The sequence below is a fragment of the Bubalus kerabau genome, chromosome 10 (assembly GCF_029407905.1).
Source record: "Bubalus kerabau isolate K-KA32 ecotype Philippines breed swamp buffalo chromosome 10, PCC_UOA_SB_1v2, whole genome shotgun sequence".
In the NCBI taxonomy this organism is placed as follows: Eukaryota; Metazoa; Chordata; class Mammalia; order Artiodactyla; family Bovidae; genus Bubalus; species Bubalus kerabau.
This window is the reverse complement of record NC_073633.1, coordinates 90,384,991-90,411,776: the sequence shown is the minus strand read 5'-3', so window position 1 is coordinate 90,411,776 and position 26,786 is coordinate 90,384,991. Positions and strand designations below refer to the sequence as shown.

Below are 26,786 nucleotides of genomic sequence, written 5' to 3'. Positions count from 1 at the left end.
TCAGAAGCAACAGTTAGAACTGGACATGGAACAACTGACTGGTTCCAAATCGGGAAAGCAGTACATCAAGGCTGTATATTGTTACCTTGCTTATTAAACTTATATGCAGAGTACATCATGAGAAATTCTGGACTGGATGAAGCACAAGCTGGAATCAAGACTGCCAGGAGAAATATCAACCTCAGATACGCAGATGACACCACCCTTAGGGCAGAAAGCAAAGAGGAACTAAAAAGCCTCTTGATGAAAGTGAAAGAGTGAAAAAGTTGGCTTAAAACAACATTCAGAAAACTAAGATCATAGGATCTGGTCCTATCACTTCATGGCAAATAGATGGGGAAACAGTGGAAACAGTGACAAACTTTATTTTGGGGGGCTCCAAAATCACTGCAGATGGTGACTGCAGCCATGAAATTAAAAGATGCTTGCTCCTTGGAAGACAAGTTATGACTAACCCAGACAGCTTATTAAAAAGCAGAGACATTATTTTACCAACAAAGGTCCATCTAGTCAAAGCTATGGTTTTTCCAGTAGTCATGTATGGATGTGACAGTTGGACTATAAAGAAAGCTGAGCGCAGAAGAATTGATGCTTTTCAACTATGGTATTGGAGAAGACTTTTGAGAGTCCCTTGGACAGCAAGGAGATCCAACCAGTCCATCCTAAAGGAAATCAGTCCTGAATATTCATTGGAAGGACTGATGCTGAAGCTGAAACTTCAATATTTGGCCACCTGATGTGAAGATTTGAAAAGATCCTGATTCTGGAAAAGATTGAAGGTGGGAGGAGAAGGGGACGACAGAGGATGAGATGGTTGGATGGCATCACCGACTCAATGGCCATGAGTTTGAGTAAACTCTGGGAATTGGTGATGGACAGGGAGGCCTGGCATGCTACAGTCCATGGGGTCACAAAGAGTCGGACACGACAGAGCAACTAAACTAAACTGAACTGAATTTGACTGTAGATCACTATTGGTATATATCCTAATGGGAAAAGTCCCCCCCACCAACACAAATCCTAAACTGTATCCACCAGTTTATGTAGGTAGTAGTATTAATATTAGTATTCTGTGCCTTTGCTATATTGAGGTTTGAAGAAAATACACAGTTACATTGGTATCATTAAGAACCAGGATTTTGGGTGAGGGAGAAAGAAGACACAGATAGGGTTAAGTAAAAATCCTGTACTCTTGCATCTGAATTTAAAGTATTAGCATGAGCTCATGATATATTTTAATCTTCAAAAAATATGTTTCCCAGCGCTGTCCACTGAAAAGCCCTAGAGCTCAAGATCAGTAAGCTACCATTACTACAAGATGATTTTCGACAATAACATAATTTTATTTTTGAGCATCTGTACAATCAAATGTATGAGCTTTAAGATCACTGAGTTCTCAAGAGGACTTGCTTACTCTCGTGTCTTAAAGATCTGAACCTGCCAGAAACCTGACCGCCAACAAGTGAGGCATCAGTGTACATACCAATTTCTCCTTCTCCTCTTGGGCTTTTTCCTTTGTTTCATTCAATTGCTGTTTCAGTTTTTCAATCTGTAGAAAATGAAAATAAAGAGGAAGGTAAAGAAATTTCTCTGTATCCTAACTTAATTACATAGCCCAGTTTTCATGTGATATTAAAAGCAGTAGGGAGTACTTCCCTGGTAGTCCAGTGGTTAAGACTGTATATTCCCAGTGCAGGGAGCATGGGTTCAATTCCTGGTTAGGGAACTAAGATCCCACACACTGCACGGCACAGCCAATAGAACAGAACAGAATGGAATAAAATAAACCAGTAGTGTTGGAGAGGTGGAGTACCGTGGGAAGATGAGAGGAGAGGACATTATTTATACTGTTAACTTGCTATTGCCAGTTTCCAAAACTCGGCTATCATCATAATTGCCTGGGTAATGTGTATGGTTAAAAAAATTTTTTTTAATTTACCATCTTAACCATTTTTAATTCACATTGTTAGGCAGATCATCTCTGGAACTTTTTCACCTTACAAAACTGAAACTCTATGTTTATGAGATACTAACTCCTTCTCCTCCCTCCCCCAGCCTTTCTACATTGTTTGTATGATTTTGACTACTTCAGGTATGTCCATGGAAGAAGAACCACACAACCCAAAAGTTGTGAGTGAAGTTTTATTCCAGGATTATACTGAGGGTTATAGCCTGGGAAACAGCCTCTTAGAAAGCTCTGAGGAACTGCTCAGAAGGGTTAAGAGAGCAAGGCAGAATATATAGCAGATTCTTGCTGGAAAAAACATGTAGTCAGACATCAAAATGTTACTAGTAATCACAAGGAAAAGGTATTTTGAGTTAATGATTTTAGTGCTTTTCTGTGTCAGGGAAGATATAAAGATCTGGGCTTGTTGAAATTATTCCTTAGATATGTATGTTAATTATCTAGGGCCAAGTATCCAAAGCTCAGAATGCTTCCTGTTTTGCTCCAGCCCGAATTTCCTCCCCTCAGGACGCACTGTGGAAGGAGGCAGGTGGCAGGCGAGGGTGGGGGGCTGCAATGGCTGATGGCTTGATCCTTGTAGAACTGGAATGGTGGGTGACATTCTTTGTTTACTGGAATGTGGGGTAACACTCCCTGTCCATAGATACTTCATATGAGTAGAATCATACAGTATTTGTCCTTTTGTAACTGGCTTATTTCACTTAGCATAATGGCCTTGAGGTTCATTCATGTTGTAGCACACAACAGGATTTCTTTCCCTTTTAGAGCTACATAATATTCTTGTATTTGTATACCACACTTTCTTTATTCACTCATCAACCAACAGACATTTGGGTTGTTTCCACTTCTCGACTATATGAACAGGGTTTCACGAACACTGGGTGTGCAGTTACCTCGTCAAGATCTTGCTTTACATTCCCTTGGAAATATACTCCAAAGTGGGATTGTTGCATCATATGATAATTCTATTTTTAATTTTTCTATGAATCTCTGTACTGTTTTCCATAACGGCTATACCATTTCACATTGCCACCAAATAGCACAAGGATTCCAATTTCTCTACATCCTCACCAATACTTGTTATTTTCTGTTCTTCTAACAGTAGCCATCTTGATAAGTGTGAAGTGATAACTTGGAGTTTTGATTTGCATTTCTCTTAAATGAGTAAATTTTTAAAGGAAAGTTTCAAGGAGAGTACAAAGAATTCTCATATACTCTTCACTCAATTTTGCCACATTTGTTTTCCCTTTATGATAGGTCTATATACATATATACATGTGTGTATGTACATACATATATATATATATGATGTAGACTTTTGAAGCTGTTTCTTCTGGAGAATGTGAGAATAAGTTTAGGACATCATACTCCTGTATTAAATATTTCATTATGTGTTTCCTAAGAAAAAGAACAATCTCTTAGAAGTATAGTACAATGATCAAAATTGGGAAATTTAACATTGATAAAATACTATTATTTAATCTATAGTCCATATTCAAATTTAGCATCAACTGCACCAATGATGTCCTTTCACTGTAACTGTTCTTTTTCTGGTCTAGGATATAATCCCTGACTATGATTGTCATATATTCTAATTTTAAACTGGAGCCGTTTCTCAGTCTTTGTCTTTGATGATACCAGCGTTTTTGAAGACTACTGGCCAGGGCTGGAGTTGTCTGATGTTTCTTCCCCAGAAGATTCAGGTTATGGCTTTTCAGCAAGCATACACTGCTTACGTGATGATGTATCCTTGTCACTGCATCACAGCATGAGGTGACTGACATTAAGTGTAATCAACTGGTTAAGACTGTGTCTGCCAGGTTTCTCCAGTTGAAAGTTACAATTTTTCCTTTTATAATTACTAATAAATTTGGAGGACTATATTTTAAGACTATGCAAATATCTTTTTGCTCATTAAACTTTCACCCACTAGTTTTAGCATCCACTCTTGTTCTTGACTGAATCAATTATTACTCTGAGGCCAAATGGTGATTTTTCTTATTGTATCATTCCTTGGAAATTTAATAACTTACTACATTCCACTTTAAGGAAAACCATTCTATTCTCCCATATTTATTAAGGTATGTATTTATCAGTTGTATACACTCATGAACTCATTTTATTCAATAAGCTATAACTGATTAATGTTATTTATTTTGACTGTCCCAGATTTGGCCAGAGGGAGCCCCATCAAGTTACCCTCTGTGTCCTTTAATTCTTTGTTACTTACTTCCTGTCACAATAAGATATTCAAGTTCATCTCTTACTCTTCTTGCTCCAGTCTTATAATCAATCATTTCTCCAAGGATGCTGGCATGTTTTAGTAGGAAATCTGACCAGCTTTTTGTTGTTGCTGTTGTTCAGTCACTAAATCATGTCCAACTCTCTGTGACCCTATGGACTGCAGCATGCCAGGCTTCCCTGTCCTTCACTATTTCCCGGAGTTTGTTCAAACTCGTGTCCATTGATTCGGTGATGCCATTCAACCATATTATTTTCTTTCTCCTGCCTTCAATCTTTCCCAGCATCAGGGTCTTTTCCAATGAGTCAGCTCTTCACATCAGGTGGCCAAAGTACTGTAGCTTTTTAAGGTAAACATTCCTTGGCATGGTTAAAAAATCAGAGGATGCAGAAGTGAAATATTGTTGTAAATAATCTTAGAATAGCTCAAGGAAAACCTAAAAATGTTTTAAAAGAAATACAGACAGAACTAAGTCATATAGAACAGGTGTAAAATAGATTTATTTTGTGCTGACTGAACAAAGCCTTAAATACAAAAACCATAAGGGAAATCTCCTAATTCTATCTAAAATATGATAGTTTTTAAAACACATTTCACTTCTAATATTTCTATAATTAACATGAAGACTGTAAACAGTTTAAATAAAGTTTAAACAAATAGCGCATTTCTAGGATATAGTAGCATGTATGGAGGCAATGGCACCCCACTCCAGTACTCTTGCCTGGAAAATCCCATGGATGGAGGACCCTGGTAGGCTGCAGTCCATGGGGACGCGAAGAGTTGGACACAACTGAGCGACTTCACTTTCACTTTTCACCTTCATGCATTGGAGAAGGAAATGGCAACCCACTCCAGTATTCTTGCCTGGAAAATCCCAGGGATGGGGGAGCCTGGTGGGCTGCCATCTCTGGGGTCGCACAGAGTCGGACACGACTGAAGCGACTTGGCAGCAGCAGCAGCAGCAGCATGGAGTAACAAAATTATAAGAGAGCTAGTTAACCAGGGTATACTGAATAATTTATTTTACTTCTTCCTCCCAAAGAAGTTTCTTTGGTTTTAATGATTATCCATGTCTACCCAGGTCAGATGCTGGCCTATGATACATGGAGGCAGATGAAAATCAGGAAATACAAGTGATACTGATAAAGGCAGACCAATATCAATTAGCTAATGCAGTCCACAAATCTTTTATACAATGAATTTTGAAAATTATTTGCATGGCTTGCCTAAAGGCTTATTTTAGAATAATAATTTATAGCAGATAATTTTGATAATGCATGCTATTATCAAAGAGTAATTTTAAAAATGGAAGTTGCCTAGGAAAGAAGGTTAAAAAAATATTGTTCCAAAAATTACTTTAATAAAACATAAAATCCACACAAGTGTTCAGTTGTCTGATTTCTCTAATATGCTTCCAAATCATCTTGAACTTAAGTTTTGATTGCTAACTTTCTCAAAGCATCAGTGGAATCACAACCCATTCATTCATTCATGTATGCAAAAATATTTTAATAAGTGCCTACTATGTGTATTTGTATTTTTTACTGTTTATTATAGTAAAAATACAAAAAACATACATGAGAATGAAACATGATACAAATTTCCTTGGGTCACCATGGGACACAAAGAGGCAGCTAGGAAAGAGATGAATTTAAGTCACACCTAAATTCACACGTTAACACCCACTAGCTGTGAGACTCTGGCAAGTTACCTGCCCTGAGAGTCAATTTCTTTATCTGTAAAATGGGAATGACAATTTGTGGCTACAGTGGGTTATATTAAAAGGACTAAATGAGATAGCAGAGGTAAAGTACCCAACATGGTGCCTGGCACAAACAGGAGTCCCAAAATGTTAGTTCCTTTCCTTTTTTCCACAGATCTAAAATGATAGCTCTATGCCCAACATTTCAACAAGGTTCAGTAAGATAAAGATTCAACAGGTCCAACAGAAGACAGTCAGTTTTCTGGGTTCATAACCACATGATCATGGATTATCAATAAATTGCTTTAGAGATTAATAATTACTCATAGTTATCAATATCAAAAAATATATAAATCATACACCATGCTCTTGTTCTTAAAGTTGATCATAATGTTCCATTAGCATCATCTTTGTTTCAGCCAAGAAAACATGGGACAAGAATGAAAATAAAAGGCAATTCTGACTGTAAAGCCGTTCTGAAATAACATGTTGCTTCAAAGGAGAGTTAAAAGTCAACTGAAATGTCTTAACTGTGGAATGAGGTTTCAAGGAATTAAATACTGGAAATACAAAGCCACAGCAGTATAACAAAAGAGATAGTTACTAAGGCTTGGGAGGGTTTCTACCTACCTACCAGATTATCTTTCTCCTGATCCTGTTTCTTCAGATGGTTCAATACAGACATTGTGTCTTTCTCCATTTTATACTGCTGTCTCTTTAACTCTTCATTATATCTTGCCAGTCTCCGGGAAGTATCACGATACTCAGTCCTAGAAAGTTCTGTGACTTCCAGCCTGGCCTCCCAAAGGGAGGCATTGGCCTTGGCTCTCTCCAAAACAGACTCCTCAAGTTTTATGATCTTCCTGCACAGGAAGAGGACATCAAGAGCATATAACTATTTCTCTACTTTATTAGTATTACACCTTTCTCTATAATTTATTTTGCCTGGCATTTGCCTGGCACATATAAGCAAATATTGTTGGATGAATGAGTTAGTAAGAAATATATATGGTCTATTGCCCTCAGTGTTTCATTGTTGATATGTGCACTGTAGATGAATGGGCAAAAATAGAAAACATATGCTAGTGAGTTCTAGGAATGTGACAAGCCATTGGCACTTCCAGAAAATGCAAGACTAAACATGCAGTTCTTTTTTTAATCACACTGTAGAATACTTTATACACTAGGGGGGAATTGCAAATAAATTTGTATATTGGGCTGTTATCTTAGGAAGAAGAAAAAGAATATTCCAAAATGATAGTAGTGGCTATCTTTGGATAATGGGATTACAGGTGGTTTTGTTCTGTTTGACTCACCAGGTTTCCTAAACTCTCTGTACTGAGCAGGCATTACTCTCTTAAACAAATTACTTTATAAACTTTACAAGGATCCCTTGTGGTCCCATATATAGTGTTGTTGGACAAGATGTATGATTCCAATGTGTCTAGGAACCACTAGGGTCATCCAATAAATGTAGTAGCAATCTAGCAGCAACTCCAAACCCGTGAAGGTTTAATGCTAGAGCAATCTTACCCACTTCAGAAATTCTCATCATTTGGGGAAATCTGAATACTTTGTTTCCTTCGAACCAAAAGGAATCCTTGAAAAGGCCCAAGGAATTACTTCAATCACCCAGACATCCTTCAGGATGTTTAAGTGCCTCTCAACCACACAGCTGAGATCAATCAGGTTACAGGCAAAAAATAACGAACCCAGAGCACTACAGCACAGTTCTTGCCGGGACGGGGGTGGGGTGGGGGGGAAAGATCCAAGTTGAAGCCTACAGGAGCAGACATCTTAATTTGTTTAACAAATATTAAGCTTCTTCTATGATTCCGACTCTCTTCCAGGTGCTGGAGATAAGGTGAATAACGCTTAGTGCCTATTCTAGAGCATCTTTGGGTCTTGAGGATTTCCCAACTACTAATATTCTGAGCCACATGATTCTGGAGTGGGGCTGGAGGTTGTTAATGTGCACTGTAGGATATTTAACAGTATCCTTGGTCTGATAGCTCAGGTGGTAAAGAATCGCCAGGAATGCAGGACACGCGCGGTTCGATTCCTGGGTCAGGAAGATCCGCTGGAGAAGGGATCTTCTCCACTCCAGTATTCTGGCCTGGAGAATTCCATAGACTCTATCATCCATGGGGTCGCAAAGAGTGGGACACGACTGAGCGACTTTCACTCGGTCTCTTATCCACTAGAGGTCCCCAGATGTGACAACCAAAAATGTCTCCTTGACAAACGTCCTCGGGGAGTCAAAAATTACCCGCCTTCCCAGCTAAGAATCACTGGTGGCGAACAGTGCTGTCCAATAGAACTTTCTGTGATGTTAATGCTATCTAGACTGTCCAATACAGTCACCACTAGCCACACAGGCCTACTGAGTACACGCAATGTAGCCGGTACAAACGAGGATCTGAATTTTTAGTTTAATTTTAACGAATCTTAATAGCCACACATGACCGGTGACGACACTATTGGGCAGCACAGGTCTAGAGGATCTCCGACCTTCAATTCCAGTGTCAGAACTAACCCTTCCTCCTCACTTTTAGTTCTTTTCCCCTCCACTAGCACTTATTTCATTCGGTCCTCAATCAATCAGTTCAGTCGCTCAGTCGTATCCGACTCTTTGCGACCCCGCGTACTGCAGCACGTCAGGCCTCCCTGTCCATCACCAACTCCTGGAGTTTACTCAAACTCACGGCCATTGAGTCGGTGATACCATCCAACCATCTCATCCTCTGTCGCCCCCTTCTTCTCCCGCCTCAACCTTTCCCAGCATCAGGGTCTTTTCTGAGTCATTTGACTCAGTTCGGTCCTATGTTACTTCTATTCTTGGGGAACTTATCTGCCTCCTCGTTAGTACACTCCACATAGGCAGGGGCTGTGTCTAAAAGATTTCAGGGTCCCAAAGCTCAACACTCCGGTCTTAACTGAAGCAGTGGGGGGTATGGCATGCCTTTGGGGAATTTCTGAGCAACGGAGCCATCCTTCTCAGAAGCTGGGAGAGCAAGGGGAGGGTTCGGGAGGGGAGCGGGGAAAGGGCGCCAGTTGGCCGGCTCCTGCGAATCTCCGGAGGGCAGGCCCTGGAGCAAGGACCCCAGCGTGGCTTCCCCTTACTTCTTCTTCTTGTCTTTATCTTTGCCTTTGTCTTTGCCTTTCCCTTTCTTTTTGTCCTTCCCCTTAGCCGGCATCCTGGCTTCTCCCGGGGCCCCGCAGCCGTGGTCTTGTCTCCGCGCCGCCCAAGCCCGGCTTCGTCTCCAAGGACACCACCAAGCCGCGCAGGTAACGATCAGCTCGAGCCGTTGCCGGCGAGCAGAGAGCGCACGCGCCCGTGACGTAGCTCCTCCCCTGCCCCGCCCCCGGGGCCCAGTCCAGTGGCCGGGCGCGGGGGGCGGGGCGGAGACCGGCTGAGGGCGGCGGGTGGCCGCGCCGTGGCGGCGCGCGCCCGGTGAGTGTGCGAGCGCGGGCGCGCCGGTGCATGACTGGGGTCCGGCCTGGGCGGGAGAGGAGGCCGGAGGCGGTCAGCCACTGGCCGGCGGCGGCGGCGGCCCGACCGTAGGGGCGCTCTCTCTTGAGGAGGCTGGATCCGCCGCTCCCCGTTTTTCGGAGCGTTGCCTCCGCCGGGTTCACAGCGTTTCGCGTCTTGCCCGCGCGTCCTCTTCTTCCCTCGCGCCGCAGCCAGCGTGGCCGTGGCCGCCCAGCTCTCGTCCCGGCTCCGCCCCTCCCGAGGCCACCCGAGCTCTTTTGGTTTCCTTCTCCCTCTCCTGGCTCCTAACACTTGCTGGTTCTGTAAGGGATGGCGCAGCCAGCGGGCTTCCCAGGCTAAACATGTTTTGATGAGGCGGTTGAGGACTTGTCCGAGGGTGGTGGGTGGTTTGGGAGGGTAAGGCAGGAGGCGCGCGGGTGTCGGGGAGCCTGGGGGTCGGAGAAGCTCCGGGGCCTCGTGGAGAGTCCTTGGAGAGGAGTATCCCAGTGTCAGGTCCCGTTCTGTCCTGTCGCTGCCGTCCCCAGATTCCCATTTGGTAATAACCTGCGCGTGCTGCCCTCCCTTTTCCGCGAGTCGCGTGAAGTTGAAAGCTCAGGCCTTTTGCTCTGTTGTTTTTGTTTTGGTGTCGTCACCTCCCCCCCCCACCCCCCGCCCCAACCAACCCCGCGCACACCTGTGAAAAGGAGTAGTTCTCAAAAGGATGGTTCGTGTTTTTTCAGAGAAGGAGCTCTGTGATCATGCCTTCTTCATTCAATGAGTTTGTCCGTGAGTCATCGAGGAAGACAGGGAATTCTGGGGGCCGAGACAACAGTTAGGAAACTTGGAATTGAAGCTCTGCTGTGCATTAGTCTCCCTTTCAAGTTGAATGTAAAAATTTCCTTAAAAACTTCATTGTGCATCTTCTCCGTTTCTCTAAGGAGAACTTAATCCCTGCAACCTTTCTAGATGTCTCTGATTCAACCCTTCCACCTCCCCCGCTTTTTTTCCCAGCGACGTCGTTGATGTTTCTGAATTGAGTGGTTAAGAGGGAACTTGCTGATTGTTAATATTAATAAGCACTGAAAATCTTAGCCATGCCATCTGCTGGCATGATAGTAGCTTACTCTATTCCTGGTGCTTCCCCCTCGCCCCCATTTGCATGTCACACTTCCGTGGGTCCATGATGGAATTACCATACATTGAAGAAGTTTATTCTGATATAGAATCTATAAAGTTATGATTGATTTTATATGTCTGCGTGTTAAGTCGCTTCAGTCGTGTCCAGCTCTTTGCGATCCCATGGACTGTAGCTGGCCAGGCTCCTCTGTCCATGGGATTTTCCAGGCAAGAATACTGGAGTGAGTGCCCTTCTCCAGGGGATCTTCCCGACCCAGGGATGGAACCCACCTTCTTTAATGTCTCCTGCATTGGCAGGCGAGTTCTTTACCAATTTCTTTACCATTTGATATGTCCAAGGTTCTGAAAATGTACCCTACTGATAACTTGCAGAAAAGAGAGTGTAGGATATCGCCTATTAGAGGCTTTATATTTAGAATTCATTCTAAAAAATTGGTTACTGTGAACCTGAAAGTCAGTCCAATTCATCTGTTGTGTGTAGACTCGTTTATAAACACGAAAACTTGACTGTAGTAAGATTATTTCTTAATATATGTGCATAATAACTTTAGTTGCATGTACTTCTTAGTTACTTTATCATACAAAATATTTTTTATTGACTTTAAGTTTGACTTTGTAGTTAAAACTGTTGTGATATGGGTGGCTAAGAGAAATGCCCGGATTCACACTGTAGTAGAGGTAGTTCTAGAATCTACAGTCTTCTGAACCTCCACATTCTCTGCCAAAGAACTAGATGTTATTATTCAATCATCCATTTGTAAAAGTAGGAAGTTGCTGTTTAGCAGTTCATCTGGTAGCGTTTCCTTTCATACATTCTTGTAGTTTTACTATGAGGTTTATTTCATTGAATAAATTTGCTTTGTTTTATTGTTTAGAATGCTAATGCTTTTAAAACTTGGGATAAGCACTTGATATTTTTTTGACTTGGTTTTGTAATTCTTTTTTTTTTTTCTTTTTCCGCCCAGTGTGCATAGTTCCCGGTTAACATAGAAATGCAGAGTGTCTTGGCTGAATCCTCACGCAGACAAGATCATTATGGTCCTGGTAGGTAGGGCAGGTATCTGAATGTAAGGTAACATCTCTGCTATCTTAAAGCTGTGAATGTAAGGTAACATCTCTGCTATCTTAAAGCTGTAAATGTGCTTCTTTTGCTCCTGGGTTGTTTTGTTGTTGTTGTTCTGTCTTTGCCAAATAATGTCAACTTTTCTGTTGTCCCATTGATTCTAATATCATCAGATGTGGAGTTGCTCAAAAAGCCAAATAAGAACTTAAGACTATATCTCAAAATTATTTTGAAACTACATATTATTTCTTTTTTTTTTTCTTCCAGTAGCTCCAAAATTAGGTTTACTCTGTAAAGGCATCTGTAGCTTTATTCTGGTTTAGCTTGGAGACCGAGTTTCTGACACCAGATTCTCAGCTTCTCTGTCTCGAAGACAGAGTTTTGGGTCAAGTAAAAAAGAAGAGCTTTATTGGTTTGCCAGGCAAAGGGGGACACAGCAGGCTCATGCTCTTGAAACCATGTGTTCCAACGTGGGGAAGATAGTGACAAGTTTTATAGTAAAACAGGATGTAATCAGCTCGTGGACATTCTTCTGATGGTTTGGTGGTGAGTTGGTAAGTAGGAGTCAACATCCGTCAGCCTCAAGTTTAACTGATCTGGCATCTACATACTCATGGGCAGCAAATCATAACTTCTCCCACCTGGAGGGAGTTTCAGTATCTGCAGAATAGCTCAAAGATATCTTTGCGTATATGCATTGAAGGGAAACAAGACTTTGACCCAAGGCTGCTCCTGGCTGTTTAACCCTGGTCTCACATTCACTCCCTTCCCTAATTAACAACTTCTTGAATCTGCCCCTTGAAACTCAGGGAACCTCAAGGAGGGTGAATGAAGGCTGTTTCTTATAATCAAAGAAATGGGGAACACAGAAAGGCCTTGTGCCCAGGAGCCTTGGGCCCTGCACAGTATCATTTCTACTCGTAATTCATCCTTGAAATTGCCTGATAGCACTGATGCTGTTCTATAAGTTGGAGAAGCTACGTAAACCATTTCTGATCTTGTTTTTACACAGCCTTTAGAATCTTGAATAAATATATTGTCATCCAAACTCTATCTGAAGGAGACTCATCAATATTTCTGAATATTATGGAGGATTAGTTAATTTCATCCTACTTTTTCATTGCATTTTGTTGTTGCATGCGTGCATGGTCAGTCATGTCCAACTCCTTGCAACCCCATTGACTACATTCTGCCAGGCTCTTCTGTCCATGGGATTTTCCAGGCAAGAATATTGGAGTGGGTTGCCATTTCCTCCTCCAGGGGATCCTCCAGACCCAGGGATGGAACCCATGTCTCCTGCATCTTGTTGCATTGACAGGCAGATTCTTTACCACTGAGCCACCAGGGAAGCCATATGGTACAAATAAAAGATTTAATCTTAGAAATTTTCAGGTTTTTTTTTAAACATTCACTGTTTTATTTACATACAAAATCTGTTGCCACAGATAATTATTATCTATTGAAAATTCATTTGCAAAATGTCTAGTTTTTATTGTCCATTCTGAAAAACCATTACACAATACTTAAAGTCAGTTTTTTAAGAAAGGTTATATACCCAAATTTCAGGTCCACTTATCTGCACTTTTCATTTGATGGGCCTGTCCAATTTTCATTCGTTTAAGAAATGTTTAGTAAATACCAACTGAATACCAGGCTCTGATAGCTCGAGGGGTACAGTGGGAACCAAGAGAGGGCCCCAGCCTTCAAATGGCTTACAGTCAGATGTATAAGATGCTGACCTGATCATTGATCTCTGAGACTATACAACCTCAATTGGAAGTTATGCATCTCCACCAAGCAGTGATGAATTAGGGGAGATGGTATGAACTTTAAATGCTACAGCAGTTTGAAGGCATGAAAGACTGTCACAGGAAGTTTACAGGAGGAGGTAGGCTGAAAGTAAAAGGGAAGACTTTCTGGGAAGGTGGAACAAATGAGCAGAATCAGTGTGTTTGAGACAGAGTGTAATTTAACCAGAGCAGTGGTTCCCACAGGATAGTCCACGCACCTGTAAGTGTCAGCATCAGCTGGTAACTTGTTAGAAATGCACATTCTCAGCCCCGACTTGAGACCTACTGTGTTGAACTGGAAATCCTGACAGTGAAGCCTGCAATCAAGTTATATATTTTAACAAGCCCCGCAGGTGATTCTGATGCTTGCTTAGAGCAAGGTGTTCTTGTGTGAAAGTAGTGGGCAAAAGCTTTGGCAGAATAGCCTGGGACTTAGAAGGACTTAGAATGTGAGGCAAGTTTTTTATCCTACAGAGCAAGGAGTCACCAACTTGTAGCTTAAGGACTGGATTCGGCCCACAGATATGTTTCATTTTGCCTGCGTGGTGTTTTGGTTTTTTTAAAATGGTATTAGTTGTCACTGGCATCTCACTCCGGTATTCTTGCCTGGAGAATTCTGCGGACAGGAGCCTGGCGGGCTGCAGTCCATGGGGTCACGAGGAGTCGGACACTGAGCAACAAATACACACATTTAAAAACCGGATTCTACATAGAAATCTGTGCTCTTGGCTTATCTTGAAAAATCAGAAGACCTGGCAACATACTAGGCCTGTATTTCATCATGGCAGCAATTTGTGGGAACAGCAAGTAACTTACCCTTTAGATGGGACATGTGCTTTCCAGTTTGCACAGTCCCTACCACTTCCTGTTGATTACACACATCTTTACTCACTTATATTTTCCGCCTGGCCCCAGTAAGTATTTCAGTATTTGAGTTTGTAACTTCTGTTATGGGCAGTGGAAAATTGAAAGTTTTTAGAAGGAAAGTGTTAGGACTTATGATTTCATTAATTCATTCAATAAACACTGATGAATTAAAAATGTATTACATGCCAGATTGTTCAGTGTTGAAAGGTGAATGAATCCCTACCATGATATAGTTACAGTCTAGTGGGAAGATGATGCAAATAACATTTTAGAAACAGTCGTGAATGGATTTGAGAAGAGAGACTTTGGTGACTGGAAGACCAGTTAAGAGGCTATAGTGGTCTAAAGTCTGAAGTTGATAAAGGCCAGGCTTTAGATAATCAGTAAGAGGCTAGGAAAGAAGAAAGAGAAAGAGATGGGAAAGATATTGCAAAGCAAAAATCATTAGTCCTTGATAAGAGATTGGGTGTGAGAGAGGAGAATGCAGAGATGATGAAAATTTTGCATCATAAATTAGGAAACTTGTGGTACCATTAACAGGAATAGGAAATTAGAGAATCCATTTAACCCTCTCTTAATTGGGCAGGGGCACTGAGAAAAGGGGTTGTTTGGAGATACCAATTTGAGGTGTCTCTTGTTTTGAGTTTGGGTATTGGCATGTACACAATATGAGTGTTTTTAAAAAGAAAACTTAATAGAACTGTGGTCAAAATTGCATGCATAGGGGTAGATGTCACTCATTCCATTCTGGGAAACCAAGAGAATACCTGGAGAAGCGTTAGTTGTTTAATAATTGCTTTGGAGGCCCTATAGTTACAATTTATTACATTATTTACATCCTGTCTTGAATGTACAGTTTTCAGGTTTATGTTACATTGGTAAGTTTAACTTTCTGAGAGAATAGAAGATACTATATAAATTCAGATGCTTAAAGACATTTTCTGAGTGTCAGAATTTAAGTCATAATTGCCTCATGAGGTAGTTCAGGGGTGAGGATTGTCATAACTGTTGCTATATTGAAATAATAGCCTGTCTTTCCTCTTATGAACTTACGTTTGCAGTACTTGATTCCCTCTGCTTTTGAAGAATGTTTTTTTACTGTGGTAAATATATATAACATAAAAATGGTCATTTTAACCATTCTAAGCGTGCAGATCAGTGGTGTAATTACTTTCACAGTGTTGTACAGCTATCACTATTCTCTACATTTTTCATCACCCCAGCAGAAACTCTGGACCTGTTAAGCAATAGCTCGCATTCTCACCTCACCACAACCCCTGGTAAACTCTAAGCTACTTTCTGTTTCTACAGATTTGCTTTTTCTAGATAGTTCATATAAGTGGAATCATATTTTTCTATGTCTCAGCATAACATTTTCAAGGTTCATGTTGTACATGTATCAGGAAGTCTTTGCTTTTTATAGCTAAATAATATTCCATTGTATTTGTGTGTGCCCTATTTTGTTTATCTATGTATCTGTTAATGAACACTTGGGTTTTTTCCACTTCTGGCCATTGTGAATAATGCTGCAGTGAACGTTGATATAAAAATACTGTTTGAGTTCCTGTTTTCAGTCTTGTAGGTATGTACCTGTGACTGGGATTGACTAGGTCCCTTCTGACCACATATTCATTTGGTAATAGAGTGCCACTCTCAGTCGTATTGTGGAAGACACAACTGGTATTTGAATTCCTCACAGCAAAAAAAAAAAAAAAAAAAATCTCACAAAGTGCATAAACTCAAAAATATACTCCAGCTTTTACAGGAAGTGTAACTTGCCTTCTCTTGTTATCGCTGATTTTGTAAACAAGTGGTTTTATTAGAGTGGCTGCCGTTGTAGTTTATATGAAAAGAAATTTTAAAAGACAAGAAAGAGGCCAAGAGTACTAGATTACAAGTTAGGAGATGAGGTTGATGATCCACTTTCCAAAGCCTAAATAGATTGGAAATAGAAATACAGAAAGAGATAATTGCATCAAAAATAGGAGAAAGGAAAAAAAGGAAAAAGAACTTTGCTCTTAAGAGTATCCGTATCCATCTTCTACAGGTTGAAAAAGCGATACATTAGTTAAAGGAAACAAAGTGGAAAGCCCAGAAGGAAAAGAAAATATTGGTAAGTAACTTATATAAAGTCATACCCTCTTTTTCCGTAGGTTAGATTTCCTTTTGTTTATTTGACCGTGCTAGGTCTTCGTTGCTACACACAGGCGTTTTCTTTCTCTGCTTGCAGCGAGCGGGATCTTCTCTCTAGTTGCGGTGAGTGGGCTTCTCACTGTGCGGCTTCTCTTGTTGTGGAGCACAAGCTGTGCGCCTCAGTGTTGCAGCTCGCGGACTCTAGAGCGAGGGCTCAGCAGTTGTGCCACACGGGTTTAGTTGCCCCGAGGCATGTGGAGTATTCCTGGACCAGGGATCAAACCCATACCCCCTGCCTTAGCAGGCAGATTTTCAACCACTGGACCAGGGAAGTCCCATAGGTCAGAGTTCTGCTTTTTTATTCCTAGCTGAGAGCTCACAGTAAATGGAAAGAGATTAATGAGCCAGTAAAAGCTGTCACAGATTCCACAGTCCTTGTTGGAGAGGCCCTCATTTGTGTAAGTTGACATAAAAGTCTAGTAATTGTGACTCTTTGATTCATGTCCCACAAAAGAGCTTTCAAAATTAGATGGTGGCAGCTTACTGAAGGAGGCAGGCACATGACGGCACTGATCAGTGATAATAGATAGCATGATGTTGAGGAAAACTAGCTCAAAAAGCATAGCAATCTGGGACTATTTCTTGACAGAAGGGCAAACAGTCCTCTAGACCTATAGTCCCCAAAGGCATCCCAAGTTTACAGAAAAATATAACTGATGGTCATAATCATAACTCTGGACCATGAATAAAATATGTCACTTTAGGAACATTTTTATCAAACACTATTAAAATAAAAACGTTATGGTATTTAGAGAAGATGTATCGTAAAGACATATTTGAGGAAATGTACATATGTGGAGCCCCTGTTCTTGGTTTTATACATGAGATGTCATTGTAATATTTACCTTTCTCAAGTTGTTCATTTGGATTCAACGTGTTTGAAGGAGTAGCTGTTTTTCACTTAATAACAAGAAAGGGAAATACGTTCTCACTTCTCACAAACGCCAATATAACCAGTGACAAATGGCACTGATCCTTGCAATTACTCTTCTGCAAATAAGTGCCTCCCACGGTGGATGTGGATTTGGAGGCAGAGATAGTTTATCACTGTAGATTTTCATTATATTTGCTTATTGGGGCAGTATTAATCCCCTCCTGATTAATAGTATCTTCTTACCTAAAGGACTTCCTACTTTTAATGAATGGGTGAAAAAAGGCCTTTTGACTTGTGAAGAAAGCAAAGCAGCAATAGCAAGAGCTCTCCCTGTACAGTGATTATTGTAGCTAAGTCAGGCCTGAAACAATGAAGAATGAGGTCATGCACTGCCTCATCTCATTTCAGTATAAGACTCAGATGGTTCATTGTACAGAGCGGCCCTTCTTGACACATGTCTAATAATGTTTTGATTAAAATGAAATAAAGTATAGAAAGAACTAATCTGTTCATAGGAAATAAGTTTATATTTGTTGGTAACTACCAGTGTGTGAATTCTAGTTCCTTTTTGGGAGAGTATTTGATCTTAGTGTTGGAGGGACTTTAAAAGAACTCTCATTCCACCAGCCTTCTGATCTGTGAATCCATTTGGACAATGTGATCAGATGTGGGTTGAGCCTTTGGGTCAAAATTCTCTCCCCATCTCATGAAACAGCGCATATTGTTGGGAAATTCTTCTTACTGTTCAGTCTCTCCCCTGCAGTTTCCATGCTCACAGGTCTTATTATAGCTCCTTGGCAATGATCTAACAAAAGTTGTTTTTTTAAGAAACCTTCTTTTATCTAGTTAATATTTTAAAAATGCTGGTTATAAAATTTTTCTGTGGTTTTCAAATCTATGCTAGTGGTCAGTCTTAACCTTTTCTACCAAATATCTCTAGAGTACCTAAGTATTAATAACTAATGTTACCATTGTGTTAGGATTTTTTTCTCTGTATAAGTTGCTATTCTGTTAGTATAATTATTTTCACTCTTTATTTTCCTTGATTCAGTATTTAATTTTTATTATTCAGTTATTAACTGATGTCTGCAATCTGAAATGTAGATTTCAGATTTTCTTCCTACTTGTTTCTAAAATGATCTGACTTTTATTTGAAGTATTTAAATTTGTTTTCACTCCTAGGAACAAGCAGGACATTGTTTGAGTTGTAGTTTTTCTGACTTTAATTCTTTTCCTTAAGTAAAATATTGGAACTGTAACATAAATGGATGGCTTAAACTAGTGGGATATGATATTTTCAGAGCAGTTAAAAGTCCATGACATTTTTAATTTTCAAGGGTTCATATCATTGGAATAACATAGTTTCTAAAGCAAGAAGTACGTAAGTTGTGTTAATAGAAATACATATAAACTGTTAAAAAAAAGCTGAACACAAAATATTATACAGATACTGGTTATAATTGGAAGTAGCCAGTCTCCAAGATGGCCTCCACTGATCCTCACCTCCAGTATTTATACATTTGTGTAGTTCCTTGCACACTGTATCAGCATTGGTCTGTATGACCAATGAAATACAGGGAAGTGATAGTTTATGACTTGCAGGGTCATAAAAAGTATTGCTGCCTTTGCATTGCCCTCTCTTGGATTGCCCACTCTGGAGGAAGCCAGCCACCATATTATGAAGACATTTAAAGCCCTATGGAGAGTCCACATGGGAAGCAACTGAGGTGTTTTTCTAACAGCCAAAAAATCAGCTTGTCAGCCACCGAGGTGGGTCCTCAGCCTTAGCCAAACCTTCAGATGACTGCAGTCCCAGCGTGCATCTTGACTACAGTATCATGAGAGACCCTGAGCCAGAACTGTCTAATTACATCACTTCCAAATTCCTGAACTACGGAAACTATGAAATAATAAATGTCTGTTGTCATTCTAAGCAACTAAGTTTTGGAGTTGTTTGTTGTGCAGCAATAGATAACTAAGGGACAGTATTCTAAAATACTTACTGTTTTATATGTAGAAGAGAATCTGGACAATGTAAACAGCGCTTACTATCATCTGTGCCAGGTGGCTTCAGTCATGTTTGACTCTGCAATCCCGTGGACAGCAGGCCACCAGGCTCCTCTGTCCGTGGGATTCTCTAGGCAAGAATACTGGCGTGGGTTGCCATTTCCTTCTCCAGGGGATGATCTTCTTGACCCAGGGGTCGAACCCATGCCTCTTAGGTCTCCTGCATTGACAGGCAGGTTCTTTACCACTAGCACCGCCTTATAACATTTTTAACAATTGAATGTGTTTGGTTAAAGAAGTTCAGTTTAGCTATCGGACTTACAGATTCAGAAAAAGAAAATGATAGTTTCTTCTAACACAAATTGAAGGTATTCATTAATCATTATATTCCCTCTTAAATATTCATTTACTTAGGAAAGTATTCTCCCTTTTTATGTCACTTTGTAGTTTATTACTATGTCACTTTTTTTTTTATTTTTTAATTAGAGGATGATTGCTTTACCAATGTTGTGTCGGTTTCTTCCATACAACAGCTTAAGTCAGTTTTATATATATATATATTCCCTCCCTCTTGAACTGCCCTCTCCCCTCCCCTCCCATCCCTCTCAGTCATCACAGAGAGCCCAGCTGGGCTCCCTGTATATATAGCAGCTTCCCACTAGTTAATCTGGTTTAGACATTGGAGTGTTTATGTGTCAGTGCTACCTATTGTTATTTCTGATTGAACACCTTCTTGGACACCCTTCTAGGTGCTTGGGTTATATCAAAACAAAACAAACAAAAAAAGATTTCTGCTCTTAAGGAGTTTATATCAGAGAAACACAGGTAGCAAGCATAGTAAATAAGCCATCTAGTGTGTTAGAATTGATGAGTGGTATGGAGAAAAAAAGTAAATCAGTGTAAGGAGGATTGAGAAAGGAAGTAGGAAAGGAAGTAGAAAGGAAGTAGGGGACACACACGAGGGAGGTGGTTATAGTAGTTGAGATAGATGTCTGTAAGGAAACAGCATCTGAACAATAAGTTGATCAAGTGAATGTTTGGGAAAAGATGGTTCCAGAGAGTGGGGACAGCTAGAGCAAGGCCCTAAGGCAGGAGCATGTGTGATATTTAAGCACAGAGGTCAGTGTGGGTGGCGCGAGTGAGATGAAAACCCTTAGTAGTGAGGTCAGAGGTAATGAGGTGGGAGGCACAGCAGGTGGATCCATGAATCCTGTTTGGACCTTGCTACTCTGAGGGATATGGGAAGTGATTGCTGGACTTTGCAATAGAAAGGTGTGTTAGACTCTAGGGGAGTGAGGGTAAAAGCAGCGATCAAATACAAGAATGTTAGAATAAATCGCATGAAAGATGATGGTGGCTTGGGCCAAGACAGTGGTGGTGGAAGTGGTCAGAAACAGTTAGATTCTGGAAATGTAATAAAGGTGGAGCAGCCGGACACAGATCAGAAATTCTTGGTCATACAGAGGAAGGAGACCAAGCTGCTGTGAGACTCTCACATCCTGTTGCCAGTCTGACTTCCGGCTAGTCTCTGACCATCCTTCTCGGCCCCGTGCTCTTCCCCACCGGACAGCCGCCTTTCCCTGGTGCCATATCAGCTGACCCTTCTGTGACCTAGCAGGCAACGCTGGGCTCTAGAATTAGACCATCTGAGTTTGATTTTGGGTTCTCTTAACTGCTGCGTGGTCTTAAATTACTTAAGCCTCAGTTTTCTTATTTCTATAATGGGGATGTTAATTACAAAATCTGCCTCACAGAGTGGTATTGTGAGATTAAATGAGATAACCCATGTGAAATACTTCACATAGTGCTTGGCGGATGTTAAGATCTCAATAAACGGTAGCTGTGATCACCTCAGATTGTTTTCCTTTGGTTAGTCTTTCCTCTGCATTAAATGCTAACCTCCCTGTAATCTCTTCCATTCTAACCTATTCTTTGTTTTCATTTTGTTTCTCAGCCTTTGACAAGAAGTTCTTGAGGAAATTTAAAAATGAAATCAAACTATCCATAATTTCCTTGCTGTTTTCATCTTTCTATAGTCCCTCTGTTCTTTGTCCACATGTCTCTCTTATTTATGTAGTTACTTCTGTTCACTTTTTGTAATCTGTTCAAATGTCATCTCATGATGCCTTTCCTAATCCTCTAGGTAGATTTAGTCATCTGTGCATTGGGCTCCTTTACCATTTTAATTATTCATTTAAAAAGATGTGGTTATTAGATAAGTGAGTGGAACCTACCAAGGCTCCCCACCCTGATTCTTACATGTAACTGCCAGATTCATATTTGTGACACTCCCTTGCTCAGAATTTTCAGTGGCTTCACATCGCCTGCAAAGTCAAGTGTGAATTCCTTAGCTGAGCATTTGGTGTATTCTACTATCTGATCTCAGTTTGCCTTTCCAATTTTGTTTTCTACAACAATTTGGTCTATTTACTGTCCCTTGGGGTTCCTCCATCTTCTCTCCATCCAGGTCTTGATTCATATTTTTTTTTTTTCCTGAAAAGCACTCCTCCCATGTCCTAATTCCCCTCTTCATTACCCTTCTCAGAAGCTTCCCCTTTCACAAAGCTTTCTCTGACCATTCCAGCTCAAAATAATCTCTCCCTGCTTTGAAATCTCAGAGCATAGAACTGTGCTGCTTGTCACATTTTAACTTCACAAAAGTAATTAAATTAAATTTTTCCTGTTTACTGTAGTCTCCTAAAGGGCAGATCTAAGATGATTCATCTTTGCAGGCTGTACTTATAAGTAGCATTAGGCAACTGATCATTTCTGAAATGGCTGAATGAATACATATGTGAATAAATAGACTTCCTAGAACAGCGCTCCTGTGGGCTGCTTTGGAGGGAATAAAGTTGGGGATGTGATACATAGCCATAGTAAGACACTGGGAAAAGTGGTACTCCCTGCCTCAGTGCTCCTGTCTGCAGATACCATCAGCTCAATTGTCCCAGGTCCATTCAGAATGTATTTACTGAAGTCTGACATGTTCCAGGCTCTGTAGTTGGCTTTAGGAGTACAAAAGCTATTTCTTTCTTTCCCTTATACACCTTTCAAATAGCAAGATGTTCTGGGGCTGTGGCCCTTGGCCCTTGGTATTAGATCTGTAAGTCCTAAGTTATATTCTCAAATGAGGCATTGCTCACTGTGCTGAGATCTGTCCCAGACTTACGCAGTTAGACCCACTTTGGTTTTATTTTGCCTAACTTACATTCTAGGTGTTTGGGCTAATTCATTCCCATCAGCTTATTGTTTAAAAATTTCATTCAGTTACATTTTAAGTTCGCTTTATGTTCAATTTTTACTTTGTTAAAGTCAACTTTGCTGTGGAACTCAGAAGAATTGGCAGTGGGAGCTTTTACATTTCAGTGTTTTCAGACTTTTTGGTAGACCTTCCTAATCACCTCTCTCATTCCATTATTTTACACTGTTGGGAAATACATTAGTCAATAGTGATATTTGCTTAAGGAGGGAATAGAAAGACATTAATAGCAGTCAGGTGTCACCAGGGAACTGTTTAAGGAAAACAAGTCCACTCGTTTGGAAATCTGATTTGATACCTCCAGAACAATTCTTTTTCACACTTGTCCTCTATTCTGTTACACCTCTCCATTCCAGCCATACTGAACTTGTAGTAGTTGGAAGTTCTCAGAATTCTCCTGTGTTACTTCCATGGTAATTCCTGCCTCTGATTCAGGACCGAGCTTATACCTCTCATCCCTTAAAAAGCTTCCCACTCCCTTCCCACTCCCATCCTCCTTCTGTGATGAGTTACTGTCCCTTATATCCACTCCTGCCATATGCACAGAACTATAACTGTGCATCGGAGAAGGCGATGGCACCCCACTCCAGTACTCTTGCCTGGAAAACCCCATGGATGGAGGAGCCTGGTAGGCTGCAGTCCATGGGGTCGCAAAGAGTTGGACACGACTGAGCGACTTCCCTTTCATTTTTCACTTTCATGCATTGGAGAAGGAAATGGCAACCCACTCCAGTGTTCTTGCCTGGAGAATCCCAGGGACGGGGAAGCCTGGTGGGCTGCCGTCTATGGGGTCGTGCAGAGTTGGACAGGACTGAAGACTTGGCATACCTGTGCATAGTTCTGTCAGAGAACTTGCCACGGTAGAGTACAGGTATTGGTTTATCTGTCTGTTTCTTCTAGTAAGCTGAAATCGTCCCCAGGAGCTGGGTCTGTATTTGAATTGTCTTTTGTATCTAGACTTAAATTGAAGAAAGTGGAGGAAACCACTAGACCATTCAGGTATGACCTAAATCAAATCCCTTATGATTATACAGTGGAAGTGAGAAATAGATTTAAGGGACTAGATCTGATAGAGTGCCTGATGAACTATGGACAGAGGTTCATGACATTGTACAGGAGACAGGGATCAAGACCATCCCCATGGAAAAGAAGTGCAAAAAAGCAAAATGGCTGTCTGAGGAGGCCTTAAAAATAGCTGTGAAAAGAAGAGAAGCGAAAAGCAAAGGAGAAAAGGAAAGATATACCCATTTGAATGCAGAGTTCCAAAGAATAGCAAGAAGAGATAAGAAGGCCTTCCTCAGCAATCAATGCAAAGAAATAGAGGCAAACAATAGAATAGGAAAGACTAGAGATCTCTTCAAGAAAATTAGGGATACCAAGGGAACATTTCATGCAAAGATGGGCTCGATAAAGGACAGAAATGGTATGGACCTAACAGCAGCAGAAGATATTAAGAAGAGGTGGCAAGAATACACAGAAGAACTGTACAAAAAAGATCTTCACCACCCAGATAATCATGATGGTGTGATCACTGACCTAGAGCCAGACATCCTGGAATGTGAAGTCAAGTGGGCCTTAGGAAGCATCACTATGAACAAAGCTAGTGGAGGTGATGGAATTCCAGTTGAGCTATTTCAAATCCTAAAATATAATGCTGTGAAAGTGCTGCACTCAATATGCCAGCAAATTTGGAAAACTCAGCAGTGGCCATAGGACTATAAGAGGTCAGTTTTCATTCCAATCCCAAAGAAAGGCAATGCCAAAGAATGCTCAAACTACCGCACAATTGCACTCATCTCACCCTCTAGTAAAGTAATGCTCAAAATTCTCCAAGCCAGGCTTCAGCAATACATGAACCATGAACTTCCAGATAGCCAAGCTGGTTTAAAAAAAGGCAGGGGAACCAGAGATCAAATTGCCAACATTTGCTGGATCATCAAAAAAGCAAGAGAGTTCCAGAAAAACATCTATTTCTGCTTTATTGACTACGCCAAAGCCTTTGACTGTGTGGATCACAATAAACTGTGGAAAATTCTGAAGGAGATGGGAATACCAGACTACCTGACCTGCCTCTTGGGAAACCTGTATGCAGGTCAGGAAGCAATGGTTAGAACTGGACATGGAACAACAGACTGCTTCCAAATAGGAAAAGGAGTACATCGAGGCTGTATATTGTCACCCTGCTTATTTAACTTATATGCAGAGTACATCATGAGAAACGCTGGGCTGGATGAAGCACAGGCTGGAATCAAGATTGCTGGGAGAAATATCAATAACCTCAGATATGCAGATGATACCACCCTTATGGCAGAAAGTGAAGAAGAACTAAAGAACCTCTTGATGAAAGTGAAAGAGAGTGAAAAAGTTGGCTTAAAGCTCAACATTCAGAAAACTAAGATCATGGTATCCAGTCCTGTCACTTCATGGCAAATAGATGGGGAAACAGTGGCTGACTTTATTTTTCTGGGCTCCCAAATCACTGCAGATGGTGATTGCGGCCATGAAATTAAAAGACGCTTACTCCTTGGAAGGAAAGTTATGACCAACCTAGACAGCATATTAAAAAGCAGAGACATTACTTTGCCAACAAAGGTCCGTCTAGTCAAGGCTATGGTTTTTCCTGTGGTCATGTATGGATGTGAGAGGTGGACTATAAAGAAAGCTGAGTGCCGAAGAATTGATGCTTCTGAACTGTGGTGTTGGAGAAGACTCTTGAGAGTCCCTTGGACTGCAAGGAGATCCAACCAGCCAATTCTAAAGGAGATCGGTCCTGGGTGTTCATTGGAAGGACTGATGTTGAAGCTGAAACTCCAATACTTTGGCCACCTGATGCGAAGAGCTGACTCACTTGAAAAGTTCCTGATGTTGGGAAAGATTGAAGGCAGGAGGAGAAGGGGACGACAGAGGATGAGATGGTTGGATGGCATCACCGACTCAATGGCCGTGAGTTTGAGTAAACTCCGGGAGTTGGTGATGGACAGGGAGGCCTGGCGTGCTGCGGTTCATGAGGTCGCAAGAGTTGGACATGATGAGCTACTGAACTGAACTTTGTATCTAGAAGCTAGCACAGTGTCTGGTATATATTAGACACTCAGTGATGCTTATAAATTGGACAATCCAATGCTAGTCTCCTAAGTTCATCGCAGAGATGGAAGCTTTTGAGGAGTGTTATTCACTTCTCTACTATTGGGCTAATGTTGTAAAAACATGAATTAGTAGGGGATAGGTAATATTCTTATAAGGCTACATATTTTGTAAATGTAACATAACTAAATAATGTTGTAAAAACATTAATTTTGATCTCCTGTGTAAAAACAACACAGAATTCAGTTCCTTGGCAACTTAAGCCCTATAAGCAGTAATTCTGCCAGTTGGCACTTAACTATCATAAAAGTAGATGAATCAGATGATAATGTATACTCAGAATAAAGGTGGATAAGGGAGGAATGAAGAATAAAGAAGGGAGTGAGTTAGCAAAATGCCACATGGTTGCAAACTAGCACAAAGGTGAAAATGATTCAAATGAAACTAGCTAGAGTCAAAAAGGCTGAAACAGGGGCAAAGAGCAAAAGGCAATCAACAGTGACAGCAAGGAATCACAGGGACTGGGCAGACACGAGCAGGTGCGTACCCAGTGTGGGGGGCCCAGGTCCTGTGGGGTTGTGGTCTCTGAAGCTCTGGGGGACATGGAAGAAGGGAATCCAGAGCGTGATGCTCCAGGGAGGCTGAGCTGAGGGGGACTGGTGTTTACTACAGAGACAAAGATGCACTGAAAAGACCTTCAAAGGACATGGGCATAGTGACTGACCCTAGCTGGCACCAAAGTCTCAAAAGAATTGAAGAGAGGGCTTTGTTGGGGGTGAATAAGGAGATAGCAAGAGAGGTTGAGAAGACTAATTCTGAAGGAGTGAATTTAAATACACTGATGTATTCTTTCCAGTCTACATACATTATTTTGAGTAGCATATAAAACTTGTTACATAATTGACACATTTGGAGAAACCATCCATCCTGGAAGTTTGGAATCATGATTTTCCAGTGGGTGGATAATGAATCTCCTTTAGGAAAGAAGTCACTTGTTATATATTCTTATTAAATGGATGAGATCCAGTCTTTGAATCACTGGATCACTATTCATCCCTTCAGAGAATATATTCAACACCTACTATGTGGCAGTATCGTTCCAGGGCCAGGAACACATCCGTGAACAGACG

The 26,786-nt window shown here is 41.0% G+C and overlaps 2 protein-coding genes across 8 annotated transcripts in view; one reads left to right on the top strand and one right to left on the bottom strand.

Annotated features, from left to right (window-relative positions):
• The window catches only part of BBOF1 (basal body orientation factor 1), a 34,038-nt gene extending 24,779 nt beyond the window's left edge, over positions 1 to 9,259 (bottom strand). For 2 of the 4 annotated variants that reach the window (XM_055538616.1, XM_055538617.1), the window contains exons 1-3: positions 9,034 to 9,258; positions 6,545 to 6,773; positions 1,484 to 1,549 (exon numbers count right to left, since the gene is read on the bottom strand). In XM_055538616.1, the coding sequence (XP_055394591.1) occupies positions 1,484 to 1,549; positions 6,545 to 6,773; positions 9,034 to 9,107 (369 nt within the window). In that variant the 5' untranslated portion in view covers positions 9,108 to 9,258. Of the gene's footprint in view, positions 1 to 1,483; positions 1,550 to 6,544; positions 6,774 to 7,443; positions 7,561 to 9,033 lie in introns of those variants that run through there. The other 2 variants (XM_055538618.1, XM_055538619.1) reach the window with 2 other exon arrangements.
• Positions 9,229 to 26,786, top strand: part of ENTPD5 (ectonucleoside triphosphate diphosphohydrolase 5 (inactive)) — a 35,891-nt gene continuing 18,333 nt past the window's right edge. For 2 of the 4 annotated variants that reach the window (XM_055538627.1, XM_055538626.1), the window contains exons 1-3: positions 9,229 to 9,364; positions 11,485 to 11,563; positions 16,287 to 16,352. The gene's annotated coding sequence lies outside the window, so the exon portion shown is untranslated. Of the gene's footprint in view, positions 9,365 to 9,648; positions 9,939 to 11,484; positions 11,577 to 16,286; positions 16,353 to 26,786 lie in introns of those variants that run through there. The other 2 variants (XM_055538629.1, XM_055538628.1) reach the window with 2 other exon arrangements.